General features: G+C 40.3%; 1 protein-coding gene across 2 annotated transcripts in view; it reads left to right on the top strand.

The window, feature by feature from the left end:
* Positions 1 to 26,153, top strand: part of cables2b (Cdk5 and Abl enzyme substrate 2b) — a 41,996-nt gene extending 15,843 nt beyond the window's left edge. Inside the window, exons 2-11 of one of the 2 annotated variants that reach the window (XR_005709386.1) lie at positions 7,273 to 7,368; positions 12,861 to 12,938; positions 14,958 to 15,066; positions 15,204 to 15,372; positions 16,545 to 16,642; positions 18,225 to 18,331; positions 18,492 to 18,611; positions 19,816 to 19,900; positions 21,286 to 21,734; positions 25,643 to 26,153. Coding sequence is in view for 1 of the 2 variants with exons in the window: in XM_040152847.1 (XP_040008781.1) it covers positions 7,273 to 7,368; positions 12,861 to 12,938; positions 14,958 to 15,066; positions 15,204 to 15,372; positions 16,545 to 16,642; positions 18,225 to 18,331; positions 18,492 to 18,611; positions 19,816 to 19,900; positions 21,286 to 21,432 (1,009 nt within the window). In the remaining variant the exon portion in view is untranslated. Of the gene's footprint in view, positions 1 to 7,272; positions 7,369 to 12,860; positions 12,939 to 14,957; positions 15,067 to 15,203; positions 15,373 to 16,544; positions 16,643 to 18,224; positions 18,332 to 18,491; positions 18,612 to 19,815; positions 19,901 to 21,285 lie in introns of both variants that reach the window. The other variant, XM_040152847.1, reaches the window with a different exon arrangement.
* Positions 26,154 to 26,991: the final 838 nt, after the last annotated feature.

Below are 26,991 nucleotides of genomic sequence, written 5' to 3'. Positions count from 1 at the left end.
ATGAATTCCTGAGTTACGGCCAAAGACGTGTTTTGTGATTTCACTGTGACCTTGATCTTTGACCTTTCACCCCCAAAAGCTAATCAGTTCATCCTTGAGGCTAAGGCGTTCCGGAGGTACCACGTTCACGAGAAAAGGAGGGAGAAATAGATGGACAAACTGAAAACATTATGCCTCTGGCCACATCTGTCACGGGCGCAGAGGCATAAAAAAAGAGACAGATGAATGAAAGCTGTGATCAGGCCAAAGATGTACAGATTGAAAACACCCGGGGTTATTTTTATACTATTCTAAGCATGCAGGGTTCTGACAGAGCACATTTGCACTGGATTATTTTAAGCTAAAACAACATCACCTATTATTAGTATAACTCTGGTGTTGTTCATGACTCAGACGAAATAAAATGACTCTGCGTCCCAGCGAAATTCCCCAGTACAGTCCCCAAAAACAGGCCTTGCAGTTGGTTGGGCCCTGACATGCACAGTCACTGTTTCGTGTGTGATGTAATGCAGCGGTGGTGTTAAAGGTCAGTTCAGTTTCACATCACACGGCAGTTCTGAAAGATACAGTAGGTGCTCTTTAATATTTAAAGTAGAAGTAGCATTCATCTAAAACCTATTCAGCCATGGGTGCCCCATAGAATACTGATAATTTGACTCATCTGTCAAGTATCCCAGGATTCAAACCTCATGTTGTAACTTATATCATCTGCTTGGTTAGCTGTGTCATAGTATACGGAGCAGCGCAGGAAAAACAGCATGGCAGGCCTCAAAATTTACAAACAAAGTCTTGTCCCAAAATTACCAACTGTAATTGCAAACCTAACTTAAATGGAAACAGAGAGGAGTGATGGAAAAAGACCATACTTTCTGCTCGCAGCTCTGATCCACTGAGTTCTACTTAAAATGCCGGCGGTTGTTTAGTTTAATTTGGGCAGCTGCTCTGCAGGTCCGCTGGAGTGTAGTGAAACTGGATGCAGAGCATAAGTAATGTCGGGTTTTTTTCAAAATTTCCAGGAAGGTTTACTGATGATGCATCATATGCATAAAAAATAATGTGTGTTTTTAAAAATGAAGAAAAGTAAAGCAGGGGTCACCTAACTAACAAAATAAAGATGCGGTTTTAATGCAGATTGATGCAGCACTTATCCCGAATCATCATCTCAGCTTATTTTGTGTATCAAAAACCAAAGTAACCAAAAACCACAGTGTTTTTATTCACCTTGACAGGTGGAAATTTCAGAAACCTTATCCCAAAATCTAGACACTGTACAATGGGCATAGTTGTTATTATTCCAAATCATTTTTAAATCATCACCATTGTTTTTCTTGTCTCTTTACCACTGTCAGTGTTTTATGTGATGTTTCTTTTGAATATGAGCACAGTATTAACTTGGAAGAAAAAACAGGGCTGCTGTGAAGAAACGCTGGCTTTATGCTTAGTAGTAGCTGTGACATTCAGCCATTTTGGCCTATGGTTAAACAGCATGTGAACATACTGTCAGTATCTACCTAAAGGGTTTTGGCGCGAGTTCTGGTTTGTCCTTAACCCTTTGTGCAAGTGTATCGACATGATTATGTATGTGATGATGTTATCAGTACTTGTTGGAAGCTTGAAGTGTGGACGGTGAAGTTAGAAGCCTTGGTGGCTGTAGAGAGCATCCTGTAACAGAGAGGTCAAACAAACTCCAAGGTGTCCTAACAGTGTCCCCTTAACCAGGGCACTAAACAGCTTCCTGCCTATTGTGTTATTAACCTGATGTTTTCATTCATTCACTCATTCTTTCATATATTCATGCATTCATTTATTCTTTCATTTGTTGTTACTTACTAACTGTAATATTTTCTGAAACAGAGAACCCCCGACGTGCTCAACCTTTGTATATTTCTGTGGAAAAGGCGTCAGCCTTTTGTTTTGGCTGGTCAAACTTTGGTTTTAATGGCACAGAGATAAAAAATTTACAGAATAATGTCACAAATTTAGAAAATCTTCCCAGAGAATCTAAAATACAAGCAGCCATACATGTCTAAAAGTAGATTATCTAAACCCATCTGAGTTTGTTTTTGGCTACAGCTCCTTTATCAAATGGTATCTAAAAAACAATCTTTGTGGAAAATAGTGGGGTGATACACATCCTTGTGCTGTAAGAGTTACTTTTTCGATCCCCAGTGTCTCATCAGAATGTGACAGTAAATATGTGTAGTAAATATGCAGTTCATCCGAACCCTCAGCATATTAGTGAACATGCAGCCAGTATGTGTCTTTATCAAAACACAGATCGTCATCCTCATTCTCTACAATGACGGAAAATGGACACTTTCCGTTCCCACAGAACGGAAACTTTCCACGACATCCCACAGAGATGAAGCTGACTGGTTCTCATGGAAATAGGTCGCTGGTCAGACGGTTGCGATAATGAGTCTGCAGATCCACGGCTCAGATACTGGGAGAGACTTAGAAAGACTGGGAGAGTACTGGCTTCAGCTATCTCACTCTTATCCAGATTTTGTTTATGTTTATGACTGTGGTGTTTTCCTCACAGAGTCCTCCAAGCTGAGAAAATAATTTGAAGATAACTAACAGAGCTGTTTATTCTGACAGTAGCATTTGACACAACAAACGCATCATGTTAAATGTCAGTCACACTCCTGCTGAAGAACTTTAAGATCATAATTGTGTGTGGGGCTTTGGTTGTGTGCCATCCAAACATATTGTCAAGCCCTAATTATTATTTGTAGATGTCAGTCATGAGATCAGGTAAATACTGTCATTACTGCAGCACTGAATAACACTGCTCATTATTCAGCCGTGTTACCTCATGAGAATGGTTGCGAATCGAACGTCACGTTTTTGGTACAGACCAAAAGTAGTAGTACAAGTACCAGTAGAAGTGCCAAAAGCTTGCTCAGAATATCATGTCAGATTTGTGATCTTGTTTACTTTCAGATAGTTGATGATGTTAACAATAATTTTGCCAATTCTAGACTTTATTAAGGCAAAGTTGGTTTTTTTTGTTTTTTGTTTTTTGTTTTTTATGGCTGCTTGTTTTTTCACCATATTTAACGTGAGAACTTGCTGCATGTACTGAGAAGAAACTCATAAACAATGTAGCCCTAAGTGGTTGTAGAAATACAAATAATGATACTTTATTTTTGGATGCTGGCAATTGAAGGTAGAGGCCTTGTAATGAGACAAACAATATCAATTGATAATAAAGTATTTGTGTGTGAATGTGTATACGGCTGGTTTCACTTGACAAAATGAAGTCCTTAGATTTGGATTTCTCCTTGTGTTGGCTTGTGTTCAAAATATGAACTGTAAATTTTAATTTTCTGTTTTGTTTTGTTTTTGTTTTGTTTTTTTTTCATCCGAGAAACATGCACGTTACATAGTTGGATAGAGGGTCAGGGTGCAGCAGCGTCCTGCTCATAGGCACTCGATCATGCACCGGTGTGTTTCGTCTGTAATACGAGTCAAACGCATGACTCTAATGTCACTGTTTCGACCGTTGTGGCCATATTCGTCCCTATCTTAAATACCAACCAGCTATCATCCCTGTCGTCCTCGTCCTCGTCCTCGTCCTCGTTATCATCATCATCACCATCCATCAGGGCCACTGGCCAAGAGGCTCCATTCCCACACAATAGAAACATTCCACAACGTTCCAGAATGCTGCAGAAAGATGCTTCCCATGGAAATGGAATGCTGAGAAGATTCCATCATGTGACCATGGTTACAGTAGATGCCAAGGATAGAACCATTAGAAATAGTTATGTTATGTTTAATAATAGTGGTTAAGTGACAGCTGAGACTGTTGTGCTCTGGATATTTTTACTTCTTATCTATATTTATATCCAGAGGACACCGACTGATCAACATCTTTACTGGAACAGTTGAAAATCTCCATTTCAGTATTGCAACACTGTTGACATCATCTGTGCAGCGTTTGTGGTGTTCAGTGTATTTATGGATGTGAACGATGCAGGGGTTAAATAGACGCTGTGCTCAGTTTCCATCGGGACATCTACCTCTAATTCAGCCTTAACATGTTTCCCAGAATGCCGACAATGATCCAAATGGAATCAGGATTGCTGTTAAAAAAAGAACAAGAGCACGATGGTTGGCTAAATAAAAAGAACAATGCAGTGGTGACTTACCAGGTTGTTAAAATAAAAAAAGCAAAGCCTTAACATAGTGCTGTGCTTCACTCAATACCAGTGACAGATCCACAAAAATGCAAACTAGTCCGTTCAATGTCAGAGCAAAATGGCGGCTCTAGAAAAAAGCCGTCACGCTTTGATTCAGAACGAACAAAATCAGACATTTACACGCTGATGTTTTGTTCTGCTAATTGCCTGTTGATGGGGGCGGAGGGTTACTGAGGATCTGGACTTTTAGTCCATGGCAATACGCATGTAGCAGTACTTTTTGATTTTCAGCAGTAACTGTTGTCACATCCTCACCAAAGCCTTGATCAGGTCCTGATGCAAAACACAACTCGTGTTCAACCAAAGTAATCGGAAACAACAAACTACATACTATATGTGCACACAGCTGCCTTCTCTCCAGCATTCTGCTCCTTCGTTGCTGCTGGTTGCGGCACACTGAGCCCTACTACTTTTCTTAACATAGGAACTCTTTGATTGGGACAGGTTACATTTGGAAAATCATTCATCGCTCTCGGGAGGACAATCTTTGTAACGATGACACTGTTTCTAAATGACCTCAGACCTAGTTAAGCTTTTCTGTACTACAGTTCCTCTTTACGTATAGTCCGACACATACACCACCGCGGATACATCTGCGATAAACTGACAGTTGTCGATACATCAGCTTGGCCAATTCATCGGACTAGCTCTACTGAACACAACAAAGGTTTGTCGCACTCCGTGTGTCACTGGTAGCATAGAGCGAATGAGCTCGGGCTGGTGTAATTTTAGACTGTGTGCTGAAGTGGTCACTGCCATTGAGGAGGTATCTGGTGCAGAGGTTAAAAACAGTGTATACCCTTGACCATTAATTTAGTGCTTCTAATGAAGAAGATTAACAACAACACTTACCATCATGACTATGCCCAAGCAAACACCTCTCCCTGCAGCTGACTGGGTTTGTCAGAGAATTGACCCACTGTGAAAATTTTCCCACCTAAAGTGCTGCAGGAGCCTGGTGCAGTGCTTCTTTTAGTAAAAAGGCACAAGCTGCTCAGTAGTTTTCTATGCAGGGAAAAAAATGTAAATGAAAAGCAGATTCTCACACACCCCTTACTATCGCTGCATTAAATAAAGAATATAGTGAATTGTTACACTAAATCAAACAGCTACATGTAGCCAGGAATTTAAAATATGGCCGTTAATGGATTGAATTTCCTTTAAAAGTACTTGTCTCTTTTGGGCTATAGATTTGGCAAGAAATGTGTGAAATGTGTTTTTGGGTAGAATGTTAAAGGATCGGCAGAGAGTAGAACATCCTGTTAAAGGCTGAATCTCAACGTGACTGAATGAGGAGATGCATCTAACTACCCAGATGTTAATACTGCATAACACACAGCCCCCTCAAACATCTGCTTAATAACACTGTAATGAGAACTGAGGACTGACAGTAGAAAAGTGTGTGTGTGTGTGTGTGTGTGTGTGTGTGTGTGTGTGTGTGTGTGTGTGTGTGTGTGTGTGTGTGTGTGTGTGTCAGAGATAGTGAGCAGCAGTGATAAGCAGTGATTTAAACTCCATGTTGTGTGGAATCCAGTCAGCCATAAAAAAAAAAAAACAGTAACAGATGCTTTATGTGTTTGTGTGTCTGTCTCTGTATGTGTGTGTTCACAGTTGTGTAACAGATTTCTTTCTCAGCAGAAGGTCTTAGTGTTCTGCTTTTTTCCAGGGGCTTGTGGCTCAAATCTGCTTTGTGTCTGGCTGTTAAATGTTTGTTCTGTTTAAAACTGTGGCATGTTGTCATATTGTCCCTCACACAGCTCGGTAATATTTACACCCGCCACGGAGGTTATGCTCTCACCCACATCTGTTTGTTGATTTATTTGTCAGCAGGATTACGCAAAAAAATACTGAACCAATATGCACCGAAGTACAGACCTATATTTAGAGTGCTATATATAAATATCATCCCCCCTACAACTTTTGCACTCATGCAGATCCATATCAGCACACTCCCACCTCCATGTTTCACAGTCAGCGCTGTGCAGTCACTGTGGTGCTCCTGGCCAGGTCCACACCAAACACGCTGGACTCCATATGATCCAACCGAATTTATTATGGTTTCATCTGACCAAAGAACGTGCCGCCAAACTTCATCAGGCTTTTGTTAATATTCTTTGACAAAGTTTCATCTTGCAGCAGTGGTTTTCTTCTTGGACACCGTCCATAAAGGTTGACTTCATGCAGTATCCTTCACACTGTCTGATCAGTCACTGAAACACCAGTTTCCACAGATAATCCTTGTGTACTGTAATTTTATAAAAAATAAGAATACACAAAACATTCTAAAACTAATAAAAGCATAATCATTACAGTACTGCGCGCATTTAAGTTTAACGCCGATGTCAGTAATGTCATGTAACTGTTGTGATGTCAGTGAGCTGAGCTCCTTGGCCTGATTTCATGTCAAGGCTGTTGAATTAATCCATGATGACGACACAGCAACACAACCGGGCTCATAACCTGACCTTCAGCAGACAGACACGACACAGACACACACACACACACACACACACACACACACACACACACACACACACACACACACACACACACTTCAACACACACGCAACTTCATCTTTGGCATCACAAATCAGCAGGTTTATTGTATAGCTTGGAGACAAGGAATTGCAAACCACGGAATTTTTTTAATCATATCAAGGATTAAATATTTTACAATTCCCTTAAAATTTTGCTCTGTAATTATTTTGAACACCATTCCCTATAATATTTCTTAGCTGGTTACAGTAACAGAGAGGGGGGTAAATATGTGTGTTGATATTAAAGAAGCCTTGGTAAAATGTCATCCTAACACCAGTAATGAGAAAGTACTACGCATTCTGAAAGAGAAATGGTTCTATACTTTTGTTTTTTGGTATGTAACCTAGTACTTAAGTTTTATTGTATTTGTTTTCAGGCTTACTTTTATGTGTTTGTGCAAGAGTGTGTGCACGTTTTACTCAAATAAAAAAAATGTTTCGTCTCGCATGCTTTTTCATGATTTACCGAATTGAGAGCGATACCCATCATTAATCTCTGTGTCTGTCTGTCTGTCTTTCTCTCTCAGGACTCGTAACCTCTCTGGCGGTTCTCCTAGACCTCGACACACCAAGAAGATTCACTTCATCAAAAACATGAAACAGTACGACACGAGAGGCAGCAGGTGAGACACACACACTCGTTAGTCTGTCATATCACAGGTTTATGGACAAGAAATAGCAGTTTAATATTAAAGAGTTAAAAAAAACTTCTATCAAAACATTTTTAAAGTCCAATCATGTTTCCTGTCTGGTAGCGAAGTTGAAGGTTTTATTTTGCTTTATTTTTATATATGTTTTATATATTTTATTATGTTATAAATGTGTTACATTTAAGTGTTTTCTGTGTTTCAACCTGGCTGCAAAACAAATTTCCCCCAAAGGACAATGAAGAAAAAGATAAAAATTTAAAACTGGCACACATCACATCCTTCCACTGCTCCAGCCAAATCTGTGTCCAGGTGTAGATAATGTTTAGCAGCATGTTGACCCCTGCTGTTCACAGCATGTAGAGTTACACCGAAGCACAGCAAGGTCCGGATGGCGGGATTAGGCTTTAGGTTTCTAAATTTTCTATGACATAAAAAAATAAGGCAGATATTTTAATCAATAGCAGCAACTGTTTTTGGAATTCACCTTGTTAAACCTTTAAATCTTGTTCAGATTTGTTTTATTTATTTGACCCCAAAGCCTGTGTTGTCAGGGGCAATAGTTCCTGCAAAGGTCTCCCAAAGAAAATTTGTGGGTACTGCGGAATATAGGGTGGTACCATACTAAGAGCTGCATTCTCTGCCATTGGTCAGTCCGCCATTGTGCAATGACAGTGGACTGCAGGACTGTAGGCTGGTTGAACGTCCAATCAGAATGCCCCCTGGATACCTCCCTGTGGACCTATTCTGAACACATCCAACCAAAAAAATACCCCAAAAATCTTTTCTAAGAGATTATAGAGTTTATATGTTGTCTTTATAGTTAAATTCATGCTTGACTGTAGGATTTTGTTAAAGGACACAGGAGTCATAATTCTGATGTTTCCTTTAAAGTTCCTTCTCTTTAACCACTAACCTTTACACATTCATCTGATATGCAGAAGTGTGCCCAGCCTTTACTCTAAAGCAGGAGGGGAACTGAGCTGTTGGTTTAGCTTGAGGAGCCTGAACAGTGTCATTCTGTTCTGCTCAATTCTTCCTCTATTGTATTCTATTCTCGTCCTTCCTTGCAGGGTTTATAATTCAAACCCCTGGGTCAAAGGGACGTAGGACTACTCATCAGACAATAATACAATCAGGGCTGATTGTTTTAAAATAGATCCAGCTAAGAGCAGCGGAGGCTGTTGTTTGTAGTTCAACAAGACTCCATGACGTCACGCAGACAGTTTCTTACCATGAAAGCTAATGTAAGTAGGTAAATGTTAGAGCTCTCCTTCCTCTGAGCTGCTGCTGTTGAGACTCTGGATCACAATCCAAGGTTTTTAATGGGTCGCCAAGTGGTTGTTATGAATCTATATGTCAGTGTTAGTGCTTCCAGTAAACCCCCTGCTGCCAGCGATGTTACAGTTTTTCATAGTCCAAGTAGAACAGCACAGCAGGAAATTGACATTCCTAGTTCCCTAATTGAAATATAAATAAAAATCTATAATATAAAAATTTGCTTAAGTTTGGCGAAGTGGCAGTGTGTTGCTCAGGAACAAAGGCAACACCACTCAAAAATTACACTCCTGCTTAGTGTCATAAATTAGTCAGTCCCGAATGTACAGATCTCATACACATAGTGCTGAAATCAGTGGAACTAACTCGTCTCAGTGATAGCAGTATCTCAGATGTCTATTGGGGATAAACATCCATAAATCCACTTAGAAAGAAATATGCCTTAAAACAGCAGAGCTTCTCTCATAATCAACAGATTTAGACTTTTTCCTACGGTAACAAAAGTAATCCAGTTGATTGTTGTCTGGACATCATCATTTTTTATTAACTTTTCATCATTGACATTCACCGAAATGTAAATTACTTGAGGTGAAAAATTTAAGTGGAAAGAAGAAGTAAAACAGAAGGAATGTGAAGAGTGGTTTTACAGTATCAATACATATCTTGACAAAACTGAGGCTCAAATTGTCCCATCAGCATGGTTCGTACTGCTCTCTTCCACCTATCTGAATACAAATATTCGTGGTGTATTGTAACCTGTAGACATACAGGCAATAGACTATTTTAAAAATCCAAATTGTACACAACTTTGCCTATTAAAAACCGGAAACGAGAACATGTAAAGTACCACTTACTCCGTGTGCTGTATGATGTTATTTCTGAGAAGGCTAACCTATCCCTAAAAACAATATATAGTATTCTGAGTTTAGACATGTTGTGACTCGCCGTAAGCCTGTAAAGAAAGGGAGTGAGAACTGAACAAAAACAGCCCAGGGTTTAGAAAACAACATATCCTGTGTGACAGTGAACTTTCCTTCATAGAAGTTAATACCATAAAGTCAGCAGTCACTGCTAATTTTTTGGGCATGGCTGAAGGTTTTAACCCTTAGTTAACTTAAAGGTTAATTTAAAAGAGTCTATTTATAAAATATCCTAACTGTCCATAAAAATCTTAAGATGTTTGACTTTTATTTGTCCCTGTTTTTCTCGGGCAATTCTGTGTATAGCACAGTAGTTACAATCTTTGGGTCAGGGATTCATATCTCGGTGGGAAAATTGTCTATTTTTCTTGAAGGTGTTTATGGAATAATGTGCCCCCAGTGTTATGAAATGTGTTGTAATAAAAGGACAAGTGAAGGGGACAGAATCCCCAGAAGAGTCACGTTTCCAGCAGATCTGTTGTGATGCTGCTTCTGCTGTTTTCCGCTGAACTCCCTGGTGACTTCCTGCTTTTGACTTTCCCATGCATCATAGGGAACAACCTTCGTGTGTCTGTGTGTGTGTGTGTGTGTCTGTCTCTGTCATAGGCTGCTTTTGGGGATTTTCAGGTTGAAGACCAGTTAACTGGGGGGGCGGCTTGTCCAACTGGGGTCAAAAGCCGTGTCCCCAATTGGGAGAAGGCTGATTTATTGGTCAGTGGTTAAGGCTCGCGTAAGGGTTAGGGTCTCCAGGAAATGAATGTAAGTCTATGCAATGTCCCCAAAAGTGACCAAGGTTGACATTTGTGTGTGCGTGCGTGAGTCAGTATATGTGTGTGTTTCAGGATCACCATGTGACATTCAAATGTTTGAAACAACATGAAGAGTGGTGTTGATGAAGGGTTTTGAGTTCATTTGATGGGATTATAGGGGTACATTAAAAAAAAAAAAAAACAAGTTTGGAACCACTGACCTATAATATCAGTGGTACGAAAAGCTACCTCTGTCACCACAAGTCACAGCCGTCTGCCATTTTTTTTTTGTGTTTACAAATTGTTTTTGGTTTTTTTGGTAGGTTCTGCTGTATAGCTAGCAGATGACAAATAACCCTCCCAGCATGCAGGTGTAGCTGATGAATAATATATAGAAAACAGAGTAAAAACTGAGTACAAACAAGTTTTAAATTAGGACAAAGATCAGTCTTTGCTCCTTTAAAGCTCATATTTTATTTGCTTATATGTTTAATTCAGGTTATGTAATTACCTTGGTAGAATTACTGCTCTCTCTGCCGGTATTGTTTGATTTGGCTAAAATTTGAATTGAGAGCATTTTCTTCCGTTACTGTTCCCTCAGACATTATCAGGCCTGACTGGATGTTATTTTTGCAGTCAGCCTCTGGGTTCACCTCTCTGTGGAGCTCCAACTGTGTGTGGCCTTTTGTGTTTTTAATGTTTTTATGTCTGGGAAACACAAGATCGATGGTTTGAGATCTCCCAGTGGCTGCTAAAGGACTAGTATATATAAAAAGAAAATCATTAATCACAAACATGATTAACTCAGAGATAAGTGTGTGTATGTTTCCACACACTTTAAATCATTTTCCAGTCATTTCTCTTCCTCCAAAGATAATGACTGTAAACATTTTCCTCTGAGACACAAACCAGGCAAGAGACGCTGCTCTGCAGGGGTTTATACTCCAGAGCATCCGCAATAAAAATATACACACACAAGCATACACTCACACACACATACTCTGTTGAAACCCCATTATAACACATCATTGTGAAGCAGTCTCTGGTAAAGATGCAGGTGGAACACTTTGGTCAATCAGGAAAGTGTGTGTTTGTGTGTTTTACCAAAACATTGAAGTCCTTGGTGAAGAAGGATGTATTTATTTACAAAAAATGTCCTTCAATTTTATTTTTAAAAATTTGATAGTTTGATATTTTGACGTGACTTCTTGTCATCCTGTAACTTCCTGACAAAAAACAAAGGATTTTCACAAGAAACCTGACTGACTGCTATCAGCAATACCTGCCTTTTCAGTGATCAAAGGCACTTGTGTTTACTGGAGATTCTTACAGATGGAGGCAGGAATCAAAAACAAACTTGAATTTCAAATGCAGGCGTTAAGATTGAGATTCCTCTGAGGAGAGGAAGGAAAACAGCGAAAACAGCGAGCAAATTTTGCTCAATTCGAGATTTATTTCTAGCAAGGGGAAAGCAATTAAAGTCTGAATGCTGGTTTATTCCAAATTTTCATCAGAGTTCCTCAACAGAAACAGAGTAGGGAATTCTGGCAAACCCGAACCTACTCCCAAGGTGCATGGAGGAGGAAAAAGTCTAAAGAGGTAGAAAGTCCAGCATCGCTTGTAGTACAAAGAACAACTTTATTGTCAGACCAATGCTTTTCGCCTCTAGGCCGAAGCTCGTGGCTTGTGAATGACCCCGATGAAGGCCACAAGCCGAAACGTGTTGGTCTGACAATAAAGCTGTTCTTTATACAACAAGTGTTGCTGGAGATTTTAGCTCTTCAAATTTCTTCAGCAGTGCATGCTTTTGGAGTAGGGCTCCTAAAATCAACATCATGAATAATTGTCGCATTTACCCCAGTAGTGATTAATAAACAATATCTTATAAAATACACCTTAAAAGAACATTTGGGCACATTTATGGCTTTTGTTGGCTAATGGCTAATGTTTTTTCATTATTCCACTAGAGGGTATTTTAGGTTTTATGTAATAGACTGCTGCTTCTGAAAAAAGCGGACTGTGGACTCCATTACTGCTCCAGGGTGAAGCTTTAGACGACCTCGGGGTTAACCCTGTCACTACACTCAGCTGCTGGGAAACTGAACTCTGAGCTCTGCTTGCTTCTCAAGAAGCTGTAGCATTTGTTTTCTGTGACAAACTGTAGCTCATATTGAACGTTCACTGTTATATTCAAAGTTTACTGCTAATTTGACTTCACTTTGACAGCTAGCACACCTGACACACCTGAGCCCTGATATGACTAAAATTAGGTCGGACAGAGAGTCATTATGTCTGTTTTGTTTACTCTTCAGTTAATCCCGTCTTACTTTGTTGGTTTTCTGTGTGTTTTCTCAGCTCAGAATACCTGACAAAGAGGGCTGCTGCTCACCGGTGATTTCATTGGCCGCTCTGACAATGTTTTTGTTTTTTTTTGTTTGTTTTTTTGCAACTAAAAACAGAGTCAAGTGGACAGATGTTATAACAAGATAACCACTGATGTTTGTGTTTGTTTGCATTTCAGGATCGTGCTGATCTGTGCTAAGAGGTCTCTGTGTGCTGCCTTCTCTGTTCTTCCCTACGGAGAGAGCTTCTATCTCAGGTAATCAACTGACACACCTGCACAGACACAAGCACACACACACACACACACACACACACACACACACACACACACACACACTAACCTTTTGCTTCAGTGTGAGGCAAGATGAAAGAACAGGAGGATAGCCTGAGAGAAGAAGTAGAGCTGGCAACAGAAAGGAGGAGGAGGAGAAGATGTGATGTTCTCACTGGGGAAGAAAGAAGAAGAAAAAGAAGGGAAGGTTGCTTAGGGAGGAGAGGAGGCGCAAGTGCTTTTTAGGAGGGGGACAAAGAGGAGGAGAATTCGGGGATGATTTTCCCATGTACCTCAGAGTTTCCTGACTTGACTTTAGGTCTCCCTGGTTGGTGGATCAATAAGGGAACCTATTATGTTTTTACTGATTTTCTGTCATATATATATATATATAATGTTACTATTTCAGATGTTCATATTAAATGTGAATAGTGAGGTAAACATCTGTAAAAACTATCCCTGTGGGACAAAAGTTCAGGCGTTTTTCTACTTCAAATGTCACGGATGTCACAGATTTCTTTATACGGTCATCTGCTCCAAGCTCAGCTCATTCTCCCAAAACAGTCTACTTGCGTAGTATCGTAGGCATTAATGTACTCCAGCATACAAATAACCAACGGTGCAGGTTTACTATAAAGTAGTTTGGCAAAAGCAGAATAACATTTTTACTACCAACGTTAGATTTTGTATTTCTTGACGGCATGTTTTCCACCTCAGTCAGCCTATAAAGGCGCATATATAGAAAAAATGTTATAAACAGAATGTGATTGAAAGACTAAATCCATCATTATATCACACAATAAGCAGCTAATGGGCATGAAATTAATAGAGACATCTTTGTTGCTGCAAATGTTCGTGCAGTCCACCCCTATATCCCGCATCAGATTCAGTATAGAACATGTACGGATGGATTTGAGATATTGCCATTTCCAATCAATTATGTTTTGTTACTTAGTTTTAGTTACTAGTTACTAAGGTTTACAGTTTGCCTTCAGAACCTCCACACCAGTCAGAGGATGAGGCGGTGCTCACAAGCGCCGGCTGCGCTGCCCCTTGACAGTTTTCCGGATGTTTGGCCAATCAGAAGAAAGTGGGGTTTTAGGGAGGCCTGACCTAATATTGCCTGTTCCAGTCAGAGGCTCAACTGAGGGACTGCATAACAGGAAGTTTGAGATAAATAAGTCCGTTTTTGAACTGTTAATCACATAAAGCTATGTTATTGGAGTACCAGAATAATAATATAAAGCAGGAAATGAGCATAACAGGTTCCGTTTAATATAAACACAAGCACAAGTCACTTTGTTTCTCTGCTGCACCCACACACAAACACACACACACACACACACACACACACACACACACACACACACACACACACACACACAAATGTATATCCACATAATGAACACCATACATTATGGGAATTCAAACACAGATAGTGTTTTAGCCAAAGTAACATTTGTCTTCTCTGTATTTTTTCACCCGTAGAGGAAGTGACTCAAGCATCACATTTCCACTTTTAACTTGTAGCTGATGCTGTGGTCTGAAACTGAAAGTGTTCAGTGTTTTCTGCATAATATGTGGTTGTGGTGGGAAGTGACCTGTGACATTTTAGTCTCAAGAGTGCCTCTGAACAGTGTGGCCCACCCTTTTACCTGAAAATGCTGCAGGCAGGAAGAATGATAGAGTTTGTGCAAAAGGCATTTCAAGCACTAAGGCTAAAAATGTTTTCTTGAAGGTGGTGCTAGAGCTGATCTGAGCTGTCCTTGATTTAAATATCTGTAGGTAAACCTGCTGCTCGGAGGATTTTCTTTTTCTGCTGCAGGTGGTTTTCAGAGATTTCAGAGGGGAGCCAGTTAGGATTCAAGTCCAGTGATGAAATCATGTTGAAAGGGAAAATGAGAAAATTTTCATTCCTACAACATTGCACCTTTTGAGGGAATGTTAAGAATGACTGTTCTGCAGTCACCTTAACCACTGCTGTCCCTCTCTCTCTCTCTCTAGTGACCCTACATTAAACCACCCGAGGAGGAGACATTCGTCTGGAAACATCTCCACCACCCTGGAGATGCTGCCGGGGCTAGAGGGCTTCCAACTGGACACCTACGGCAGGGTAGATAAATGGGGAACTTCTCACACACATTCAGATATACACACACGAGTAGATGTTATTATCCAACCGAGTTTCGTGTGTTAATGTAATCCTGTATTCATATCCCCCCTCCATCTCTCTCTCTCTTTATGTCTCAGTCGGTGTCGTACGCCCAGTTCCTGTACCCCACTAACGCTCTGGTGAGGCATAAGCCGTCGTCAGCCAGCGACCTGACACTGCAGATCCCCGTGTCCAGGAGCACGCACAGCATGCCGGGCAGGAGTTATCCACCTAGCAGGCTGAACAGCACTGTGGGACTGGACCTAGGTAATACACACAGACATACTGTGTGCACATTGCCATTCATATATAATCATGGTATATAAAAACACTCTGCAGATGACTTTGGAAATGTCTGGTCTGGGTGGCGGTATTTTTTCTTCAGCACACATACGCTGTTTAATGACCAGCAGCTGGGCACTGTAATGCAGGCAGCATCTCTGAAGTCCTGACCTCATGGGGAAGTTAAAGACATCACATTGTTTCTGAACTCTGAGCAAAGCCAAATGATTGATGGATGTTTTTGTGACCAGTTTGGAAACTGACATATAGGTTATAAATACGGCAGCTTTGAGAGCTGAACCTGAGAGATTGAAGAGATACGTCACAAAAAGGCTACAAATATAACCCTGCTATCAGTGTGCACACTAACACACACATGCCCTGTCTCACGTGTTATCTAACTGTATATAACACAAAAACAAACATACACACACATGCACTCACACAGCTGTGTTGTGTTAATGAAAGGTTCCGGATGAGAGAGAGAGGTTTAGAGGCTAATGCAGGGCTCTGTCACTGTGTGTTTATAGATAAAGGATGTGACACACGGGGTGAATATATACGTATACACACGTTTAAATTATAACAAGGACGAGGCTCCAGCACAGCTGCAACAACTGTTTCTTTTCATTACTTCATCTCTCCTTGCTCACTTCATCCTTCCATCCTGTGTTTGTTTCTTCTTCCTGTTTTTACATCCTTCTTCTGTATTTTTGGTCTTCGTCGGCCTGCAGTTACAGTCGTACCCTTCCGCCTTTACTTCCTTGATCAATATACTCTCACATCTGAAAATTTGGGGACACAAATCAAACAAAATCAACAAAAACAGTTTTTCCAGTTTACTCTTACTGTTTATATACAAATTTGAGGCATAAAACCATAACTACTACAAACTGAACAGGCTCAAGGTGTGTTTTGGTCTTCTACTTTCATCTTATCTTGCTATTAGAAACCCCACAATGTGTCTGGTTTAACAAACAAGTCAGAAATTACTAACATAACTATTAACTACTTACCAAATACAATGTGTTTTCCTTGCATGATGGGGAACATCATTCGTGCCTAATAATTCGTGTGTGTGTGTGTGTCTGTGTGTCTGTGTGTGTGTCTGTGTGTCTGTGTGTGTGTCTGTGTGTCTGTGTGTGTGTCTTGGCCAGGTCTGGACGATGTGACAGAGTATGACCCTAACCTCCTCAGTGACCACCAGTGGCCTTGTGGGAAACACAAGCGGGTGCTGATCTTTGCCTCCTACATGGTAAGGAGATACTGAAGATTGTTTTTTTGTTTGTTTGTTTTTTGTTTTTTTAAGAATTTCAAGTGTTTCATGCATTAAAAAATATTCTACATTTTGATTACAGCTGTGTGTCTCCTTCACACTCGGTCATGAGCCCCACAGGTTTAGTGCTTTCAAAGTGCCTTACAGCTATAAAGTAGGGTTAAGCCACAGTACAGACATCCATCAGCTGTCTTTTATGTCGAACAGTCAGTGGTATTTGATCCATCTAATAAGATCATCATTTGCGGTTGATTCGTCGACCGGATCAGTACATCTCATAGCTGGGCAGATTTGTCTCAGCAGGTTGGGCAGCTGTTGGCTGCGTGTGTGTGTGTGTGTGTGTGCATGTGTTAGCATTACGCAGTCTGATCTCACCTACTATAAGTGTCAACTCTCTGTTGTCAATTTATCACATCAATGAACAGGATTCATTTCTGGCATAACATTTTTATATTATTCTTGCATCAGTGTGATGAAGTGCCTTAATTTGTCACGTATTTAATTCATTGGGTTTGCTGTTCACTTCACTATAGCACAATATATACAAATGATATAAATATTAATAAAACTTTATTCACACAGAAAATTTTAAATTTTAAATGCAATACAATGTGCTTCAAAAAAGATTGAAAAAATACATTAGACAGATGCAACACATAGGAACATTAAAAACATAGCAGAAAGGATTTTTGAGTAAAATGATAATTAATACTGTAGGCGAGGTTGAAATATAGTAAAAGTTTCTAGGTAAAATAAAAGATGAGTTTTAAGTTTTATTTTCAAAGTTGTAAGCAAGGTGCACGGTCATGACCTCTACATGGAGGCTGTTCCAGAGGCCGGGGGCGTGTGAACCAAATGCAGCACCAGGGTCAGTTTTAAAAACGATGAGAAGCCCCTTAAAATCAGCTATCAACTAATCTATAGTTTACACACAGCCAGTGGAGAGATTGTTTTATATGTGCTGTCCTGGCTGCAGTGTTTTGAACCAGTTGCAGATGTTTGGTCGGGTACTTAGGGATTAGAGAGTTACAGTAACCGAGACAACTGTAAACAGAGACATGGATGAGTTTTACAGTTATCCCCTGAGAGAACTGCTGTGATTTGGCACCGACTCCCACTGTTTTCTCTCCATACTCTGAATGTCAGTCTTGAATACTCCCAGTAATAATGACATGTTCATTCTTATTTGCGACGTAAGATTCAACCTAGTTTACTTCAGGTTGTGAAACTGCACGTGCACAAGCATTATAGTATTGATCAATGTCTGATGTGTATTAAAGAACCAATAAAAGAACCCAGATATACTGTATAGACTTGACTGTACTGTTGACAGTGTGTGCCCAGAGTGAAGCAGTAGATAATAGGACAAAAATATTTACGTCCTCATGAGGTTCAGTTACATTCACTGTCCATTGTTTGACTTTAATATCTCTGCTTGCACTTTGACTTGATTACAAATCCCTTCTTTCCTGTTTATGCATTCCTCTCTTCCTCCACTCATTTTCTTTTTTTCTCCATTTTCTCACTTTCATTGACTTTTCTCGACCCTTTTTTCCACCAGACCACAGTTATAGAATACGTCAAACCGTCTGATCTGAAGAAAGACATGAACGAGACGTTTAAGGAGAAGTTTCCTCACATTAAACTCACTCTCAGCAAAATACGCAGGTAAGGTATTTGAATGGTATCGACTAAATACCTTCAGAGACTAAAGATTATTATGACTGAATACCATGACAATAGAGCAGACTCTCTTATTAAACATTAAGGCATTGAATCGTATCAGAAACTGCCTTTGACTTTGTGACTCACTCTCTCTGTGTCTCAGTCTGGAGAGAGAGATGAGAGTAGTCGGGGAGGATTGTGGCCTGCAGCCTGTCACCATCGCCATGGCGTTTGTCTACTTTGAGAAGCTGGTGCTGCAGGGTCGACTCAATAAACAGAACAGGTACTTGGACAGCTCATCCTCATATAACACATATACACTTGAACTCCATATTGTTCCTTAACTCAACAGATAATGAAGTATTGTCTACATTTTGCTCTTCATTGGCTTCTGCTGTGTTGATTAAAAAAAAACAACTCTGACTGTGCATTGAATGCTCATCCATGTGGACGTTATTTGACAGTTTGGGTGATGATGAAAGACTGAAAACTAAAGTAACTCTTATCACAGCTGGTCTCAGGTGTTTGATCCCATTGGTCAAAGACTCAGAAGTCTTTCCAGTGGCGCTGACTGGTCCCCTGATTAAGGTGCTGCACTCATGGTTCATTTCTGCAGTGGTTGATTCCATGATGGCGGCTTTCAGAGGGGAAACACATGAACATCTGTTATAACTAACTAATATATTAACACTGACAATGTTCCCACGCCTGTAAAATAACAAATAATTTAATGCAGATTTTGATTCACGGAACCGTCCCAGTCCACAGTTTCAGTAGTATGTCTGTCACTGGTAAAATGTTCTTTTGAAGAGTGGAAATGTTGCGTAACATTGGTCTTTTTGAACACTGGTGTGATCTCTCACTGGATAAAAAGCACTGATATGCGCAGACGGACTGAACTACAACTTAAGCTGATCTTCGTAGCTGTTTTGTTTCCTTCCTGTCAATTAACAGAATGGAAGTTCCTGGTTGTTTCGGCTACCTTGGTCAATTAAGGAGGAGTTCTCAGCGTGTTAGCGACAGCTTGGTACCGAGGTGCCTCCAAATACCCAATTAATTCCTGCATCAGTCATTTAAGCAGTCATTCAGCAGTGATGCCTCATTGGATGTTGTTTTTGCAGAATGATTCAGTGCTCTTAGTTAGCTGCACATACTGTGTGCCACTGAGTAATGCAGTGTAAAATAAACAGTGAAAGTCGTCAGACCACGGACAATCTGATCTAAATGAGGCACTTGAGCTCAATGCAGTTTGGTTTTAATTATGGACGGAGATGCTGCGACATACTTTGGATTTGACCTGTTAATACTGCTCAATGTTATGTGACTGCTGGATTCCGAATACTTACGCTGACAGAGTTGATGAGCTACAGATACATGAATCAAACCTGTTCCCGGTCCATCGGTAATTATCGTGTCATGTAGCTGCTGCGAGCTTCACCTTGCAGAAGGACGTCCTGTCACTTAAACTGTTGTTGTTATTTTTACAGGAAGCTGGTGTCAGCTGCCTGCATCCTATTGGCTGCTAAGATCAGCAGTGACCTCAAGAAACAGGAGGTCAAACACCTCATCGATGTAAGTCTGACTGACACACACGCACGCACGCGCACACACACTCAGATCATGGTGGTGACCTCTGCCTGTCAGTCAGATCGTGTTGCTTTTGCTCAGGTGTTTTTGAAGCTGATCTACCTGAGCAGCTGGAAAACACCCTGCAGCGTCTCTGAGCTGCAGGACTGAGGACAGTTTCCGTCCTTCGCCGTTTACCCACGATTCTCCTCACATACAACTGTGAACATCATAACTCGTCACGGGCCGATTTCAGCACATCGCAGATTTACGAATATCATCCAATATGTCAACCGAGAAGTAACAAGAAATTTCAAAAATGTTTGAGGTGATAAAACAGCGTCTCCATTACGTAGTTTGTCCAGCAGAGAGCACTCACAAGTTTATTTTTCCTTGCCATTACATTTTTTGTCATTGCAAAGAGAATATTTTATGGGGTTTGGACTGTTGGTCGGACAAAACAAGTCATCTGAAGACATATTGAGCTCTGGAAAGTTGTGACAGATTCTAACATCTTGTTGACTAAATGATTAATCAATTAATCTATAAAAAAATCATCGATGGATGAATCGTTCAATGCATCAATTTATTGATCAGTTGTTTTAGTGTCAGTTCCCATTGCAGATCTTAGAATAATATCTACAAAACTTATTTTGAAACTAAAACTGTTTCAAATTCAAAAATAAAGGAAGAAAAAGCAATCGCCTCAAATCCCCACATTTGACTCAAACATTGATAACTTGAACCATTAATCGATACTTTTGAACCAGTGATATTAGTACTGTGGTGATTTTGGCAAAAAACTTCAGTTAGCACAGTGGCCCTCAGGTGCAAAACACGATAACATCTATCATCAAAACACAGTAAATTCAAAGTGAAATTGAAATTCATTTCACTAAAGTCAGCACATAGACCCTTGGTGTCTGTTTTGACTTGTGTACTAATTTATTCAAAGCTGTAATCACCAGAAAGAACAATAATTTAAGTTTGATTCACTTTCCTGCCGTGACCAAGCAGAGGTAATGTGTAGTGGAAATCACTGCTAACGTTAGCAACTTGGCTAACTAGCGTCCACTTTCTGAGTGAAATACAAATTTAACAGCACTCCCAAATGTTTAAATCACTAAGGGTAGATATCCAACACTATGTGGGTTAAAACGCAGGAACAAATCAGAAAACACGTACACTCGGGTCTTGTAAAGCGTTGCGCTTGTACCTCAGGGCCACTGTAACGAAGTGACATATATCTCACCACTGGATTTTAGCAAAGATGGTACAAAATACAAAAGAGAAAATCAAATTAGACAATAGACGAGTAAACAAATTTTAAAAAACATCAGCAAGTGTTTGTCCGTCTCTCAGTCTTTGGTCTCTTTTGCGTCTCTGTGTAGAAGCTAGAGGAGCGTTTCAGGATCAGCAGGAGGGAGCTGATCTCGTTTGAGTTCACCATCCTGGTCGCCCTGGAGATGGCGCTCTACCTCCCCGAGAGCAAAGTCATGCCACATTACAGACGGCTGGTGCAGCAGCAGCAGTTATAGCAGCGCCTGGCTCCCCGCAGCACAGCGGCACACCGACGCCTCCCTCCGGGGACCCTCAGCACCTTCCAGCTCCACACTGTGACGGACGGTGCCTGGCTCAAAGGCTCCGGGGAATCGCCCTCCTCTCTGCTCACAGCGCAGACACCAAAGTGCAGCCACTCTGTGACGGTAATACGACAGCAGGCCCGGTAATGTCTGGCTTAAGAGCCCGGAGAGCAACATCGCTTCCCTTCCTCCTTCAAACACCAAAGCGACGACACACTGTGATCGAGGGTTCAGCAGCACCGTGGAGATCACCAGAGGTCAAATTCATCACAGCCCCTCAAAATCATGTCTCACCTATTAGAAAATTATGCTTTTTTTTTTTTTTTAACTGATTTCCAGATCTTTGGCTGTCATTTCTGGTGGTTTAAAAAACAAAAAAAGCTTCACCGGCTTCTTCCCAGAGATTTTAGTAATGGAGTCTAAACACGGCTCTCGTTTGTGCGCCGAACCTCGTGTGAAGGTTTCGATCATTTTGGTTAAATTGGAGTTTTTCTAAAGCTGTGTTTAGCATTTCTGAGCACTTTTTCTAAAATCTCTGCGGTCGACAGAGATCCCTTGTACCGTTAAAGTTTTACGGGATAGCTCCGCAATTCTTCAAATCTGTCCTACAACATTTCTAACACTGAAACAACTTTTAGTTCAAAATGTCTTCAGTCCGTGGAAATGTGGGAACTTTACACTAAAAAGACTTTGGAAGATATCCACTTGATCCGTGTAACTCAGATTGTTGAAGGCTCATATTAACTTCAGATGAACTTTACATTTACTTTACATTTCTGCACATAGCAAACACTGTGGATTCTGTCCCCCATCACTTTTGTTGAAGGGGTCTCTTATTGGACAGTATGGACAGGAGAAAACATTACAACAAGCAGAACCCGTTTCAGTGGTCACATGGGCCCCTGACTATAACTACAGACTTGAAAAATTGCAAACTTATCCTTTCAGCATGACATTGGGTCTAAGACGTTTTCAAACTCGCAACCAATCAAATTACTGCCTTAGGGTTTCCGAAGTTTTCATTATCGTAATTTTTTGACAAGATTTTCTCCAGACCTTTGTGTGCATTAGGTCTCCTTATCTTAGGTTTAGGTTATATTTAACCGTCTCTAAAGCTTCATTCCAAAACTGCTGCGACAACTTTGGATTTCACCGCCCCCGTAGCGCTGTGGGCCACAGTCTCTGAGACTGCCATGATGAAGAAATTGGCGATAAAGCCAGAAATGGCACTTCTTATTTTGGTTTAAGTGTGCTGACAGACACTAAACACAGTCATGCGTTTTGTGCATTAGACAATCATTGTACTGCAACTTAAATCAACAGCGCTGACTATTTTTAGCAACTGTAGCAAAGATGTTGCCAACATCCCCGTATTTCAGTTATTAACTGTGTGAAATGTAATTTAAAGCAATAAATGATGTCTTCTTGTTAGCAAGTTTCAGGCCATGAAGGGAAAACGTTCCAGCACTGTGGTGACAGTAGTTCTTCGCCTATCTTGTGTGGTTTCATCCTTTATTCATCGGTCAGATTCTGTGTGTAGTCCTGATGTCGTTGATGCATGTTGTTTTCACCGAGCTGTCCAAACTTCCAGCTGCTTCTGAAATTTCAGCTGGACTCGGTTTTCCAGGCTTCTGCTCTCTTCTTTTTTCTTTTTTTTTTGAAGATATTTACACTCCCACTCTCTCGCTTCACAGCTTCCTCCTGTTTTCTCTCATTGTACTTAAATTCATCAAGAGAAGCTTCACAGGGTTTCTGTGACGTTTCTCAGCATCAGCAGGATTTACATTCACACGCTGAGCTGCAGTCTGCTGCTGTCAGAAGCTCCGCTGGAGAAGTTGAGCCGTTTAAGTGCCTTGCCTAAGGGCACCTGAAGTGTAGTCGGTCAGGAAGAGGAGAGCTGTTCATATTCTGCCCACAAAAACTTTCCTTTTGGATTCAAACCAGCAACTTAATCTTCACTTCTTCCTCTTTGCTCTCACGTTGTTGTTCCTCCTCCTGAAAGCTGAGCAGGCTGCTGCTCGCTCTGGTGGTCACAGAGAAGCAGCGCGTCCTTCGGAGAAACGCTGTGATCATGGGGGAAAAGCATTCAAGTCACAACTGTTCTGATAAGCAGTCGATCGTTTGCCTGCCCCTCCAACTCAGGCTTTGAGAAATTGTGACATTTTAAAGACCAAATGATTGATTAATCAATAGAGAAAATAATTCACAGATCAGTCATTAGTTCCAGCTCAAGTTAACTTTAAATTTCTCCCATCATTTTGTGCTGCAGAGCTGATTTGCATTAGTGAGAATCAGAGCGGAGAAACACAAAACATGGCGGCTGGAAAACAGCGGCTCGCGTACGGTACAACGGTGCCTGTAATGACTGAGCGACACTTGGACAGCGAAACGACGAGTACCAGCTTGTTGAGGTGGACTGTAAAGACATGACTCATGATAAACAGAAGGAACCCACTGTGGCTCCTGACGTCCTCATTCTGTCTGCACTGTAAAGGGACATCATTACTACCATAAAGACCTTCCTGTTCACGGACTACCTGGGGAAAAATAAAATATTATTTATTCTGTTTTCATCAGATCATAAAAGGACGAACGTTTAACTAAACAGGGGCCTCTAACGGGATGTTGGTGACTCTCTTTCTTCCATGTTACAGCAGGACACGGTGGAACATTTTACCTGCTTTATCCAGGGACATAAAGTAATGGGTATTTCCTTTAAAACCATCAGGTACAGGCAGCCATGTTGGAGGTGACACTACCGCACAAATATTCTCTGTAGAACCTCTGTTGTTTTTGCACTTTGCCTTTTTGCTTTCACAATCCTGAATCTTTATTTTATCACTAAGTAACAAGGGTAATAATATTTTTCTACATGTGAAGTATCTTATTGTATTATTGTATATTGAGAACTGATCGAGTCACTGATATTTATTTATTACTAATAATGCTCCAGGTTAAGGATCATGTTTTAAATTGCGGGAGTCACAGTCAGAGCTGAAGTTGTAGACCTGCACATGGTACAAACGATCTTGACCCAAGATCATTTAGTTGAAAACGATTCCAGCTGAGGTTTTGATTTGAAACATGATTCTTCATCCTGAGGTTTCACATCAGTGTTCTTCCGCAGACGTTATTTTCTCTCGTGTGTTTAAAGGGACTCTGTTGTATTCTGGGGCCGGGGTTGATCTGTACTTGAACGGTGGAGCGGGAGAGCTGATGGTGTTGGCTCCAGATTTACAGGTTTAGTTTGGACTAGAGTTCTGCCAAGTGTGTCCGGGTTCAGGTATCGGTTTTCAGGTTTGCGTATTTTCACATGTAATATATCAACAAAAAAAAACTGTCTCTCTTTCTCTCTCTGGGCCAATCGTGTGCGTTCATGTCATGTGTTTCAGGTACACATGCAGATGCTTCCTATCAAAACCACGTTACCGTGTGACAATAGTTTTGGGGGTTTTCGTCAGCACAAGTATAAATTGTGCATATCTTGTAGGTAAAAGAAGTAAAACGTTCAAAAACACTGGGATGGTTCTTCAAAGACAGAGGTTCAGTTTTAGGCCGGTGCAGAACTTTAGTTTCCCTCTCCTGCTCTGACAAAGGTGGCAGAGAAGAATCCACGCTCCACGATTTGCACTGAGACGCTTCAGAGCAGAGTCGTATATTGAAACTGTTACCTCAGTGAAATAGATCGAAGGGACAAGGTATGTTTGGTCAGTAAAGAGCAGGGCTTCCTTTGTTTAGGTTACTGAAATATGAGAGACGCTAGAAGAAGAACTTCACCAGACAACATGATAAATATAAGACTCTGCTCGAGAGCAGAAATGGCACACGATCTTCCAAAGTCGTCGTCTTCTCTACATTAGAGATTTGTGATATTGATTCTATGCAGCTTCTATTCTGTCAGCCGACCTTTAATGTGCCACAGCGTTTATTTTTACCTGACGCTCATTTATTTAAACCTCTCACACACACGCACACACACACACCGCACACACACGTTGTTTCTAGTTTCTTGTTTTGTATCAAGTAATTATTATTTTATTCTTCTCTGAGCACTGTAAGGCTGTAAAGGGAAATATTTACCAAGTGTTTGTCTTCCATTAATAATTATTGTTTTTTTTACATTTTAAAAGGTAATTTTAAGTTAATTTTTTTTTTTTTTTTTCAGTGGACGAGCAGAGTTGCACCCAAGGCATCGTGTGATGTAAATCTGCATTAATATTATTTATGTTGTTTTGGGTTCAGCTGTTGTTGCCACATTTGTTTTAAAGACATGTAATAATCCTGACTGGAAAAAAAAAAAAAAAACAGACGTCAGTGACATGATAGATCGGGTTAACTTGTTATTTTATTCTGTAGCGTGAAGTTTGTCTTCAGCGATATCTACCTGCTCCTGCTTGCGTCGTCTTGTTACTAGCTACAGTGCAAACAGCTGCTGTTTATAATGGAGTCAGTTACACAGCAGGACTGGTGGGTATTCAACACAAAAGTGGAGAAGTAGAGGAAATTATTTATACAACTATTTTGTAACAGATAAAGGCCATATACTGTTTTAACTGCCAATGTTCAATTCATGTCAAATTTATTTTCATTAAAAAGATGTAATTTACTGCTTCTGCTGTATTGATTATTTTAACAAACTTTATTTCATTCGCTTCAGACTGATGGCGTTTGTTCCTGAACAACATGGAAGTAGTTTAGTTTAGTTTGTTCATTCTTAGCCAAATAAAAGTAAAAAAAAAAATTTCACACTGTACAATGTCAAATCAGATGTTTTATTCTTTTATTCTTATTTTCTATTTATATCCACTGGGGCGCAGGAACAATAAAAAAACATGTTTACCCTCATCTCTGACAGTTGGCACTAAGGTTTTTTTGTGTTTATGAAAAAAGTCTAAAGAGATGTAAGAATCCTTATTGGATTCAGCAGTGGCCCAAAGTGCTGCAACACGTCAGCAATATTTGTGCTGCGGTGGCGGGCATGACCATCTATTATTTGTCCGCCCTTAATTGCTTTTACCAGTAGGGGTCACTAGTGAACACAGTTAAATGAGGCTTCGGGTAATGAACATTTTGACAGGAACAAGTGGCTGTGACGGCTCAATGCTCCATGAAAGCCTTATTTTGGCCTCGCTAGTCACCTACATAATGGACATTTACATTACCGCCTTAAAAAAAAACACTTGTAGTTTTTAACAATAGAAAAAAACCCTTTTTTTTTGGTTTGTTTTTTGTTTTTTTTGCTATGAGGCATAAATACAGAATCAAACTGCAATAACAAAATATATACATACCTCATCTTCACTGTTAGCATTTTAAAACCTATACAAAATATCTACCTTTTTTCCCAGCAGTAAGCACTGCGAGAGGAGAACCATTAATTGGCAGCTGAAATAGTTTAACGTTAATTAAACCAAAATAATTCAATATAAAAATGTATATATCAGTTAGCGGTGATAACTTGCCTTCACTTTAAAAGGAGGCTAATCACTACAAAGCCTCCAGGCAAATTTCCCC

Source organism: Xiphias gladius, chromosome 18 (genome assembly GCF_016859285.1).
Source record: "Xiphias gladius isolate SHS-SW01 ecotype Sanya breed wild chromosome 18, ASM1685928v1, whole genome shotgun sequence".
Taxonomy (NCBI): Eukaryota; Metazoa; Chordata; class Actinopteri; order Istiophoriformes; family Xiphiidae; genus Xiphias; species Xiphias gladius.
The sequence above is the reverse complement of the archived record's forward strand: the minus strand, read 5'-3'. Positions and strand labels throughout refer to the sequence as shown.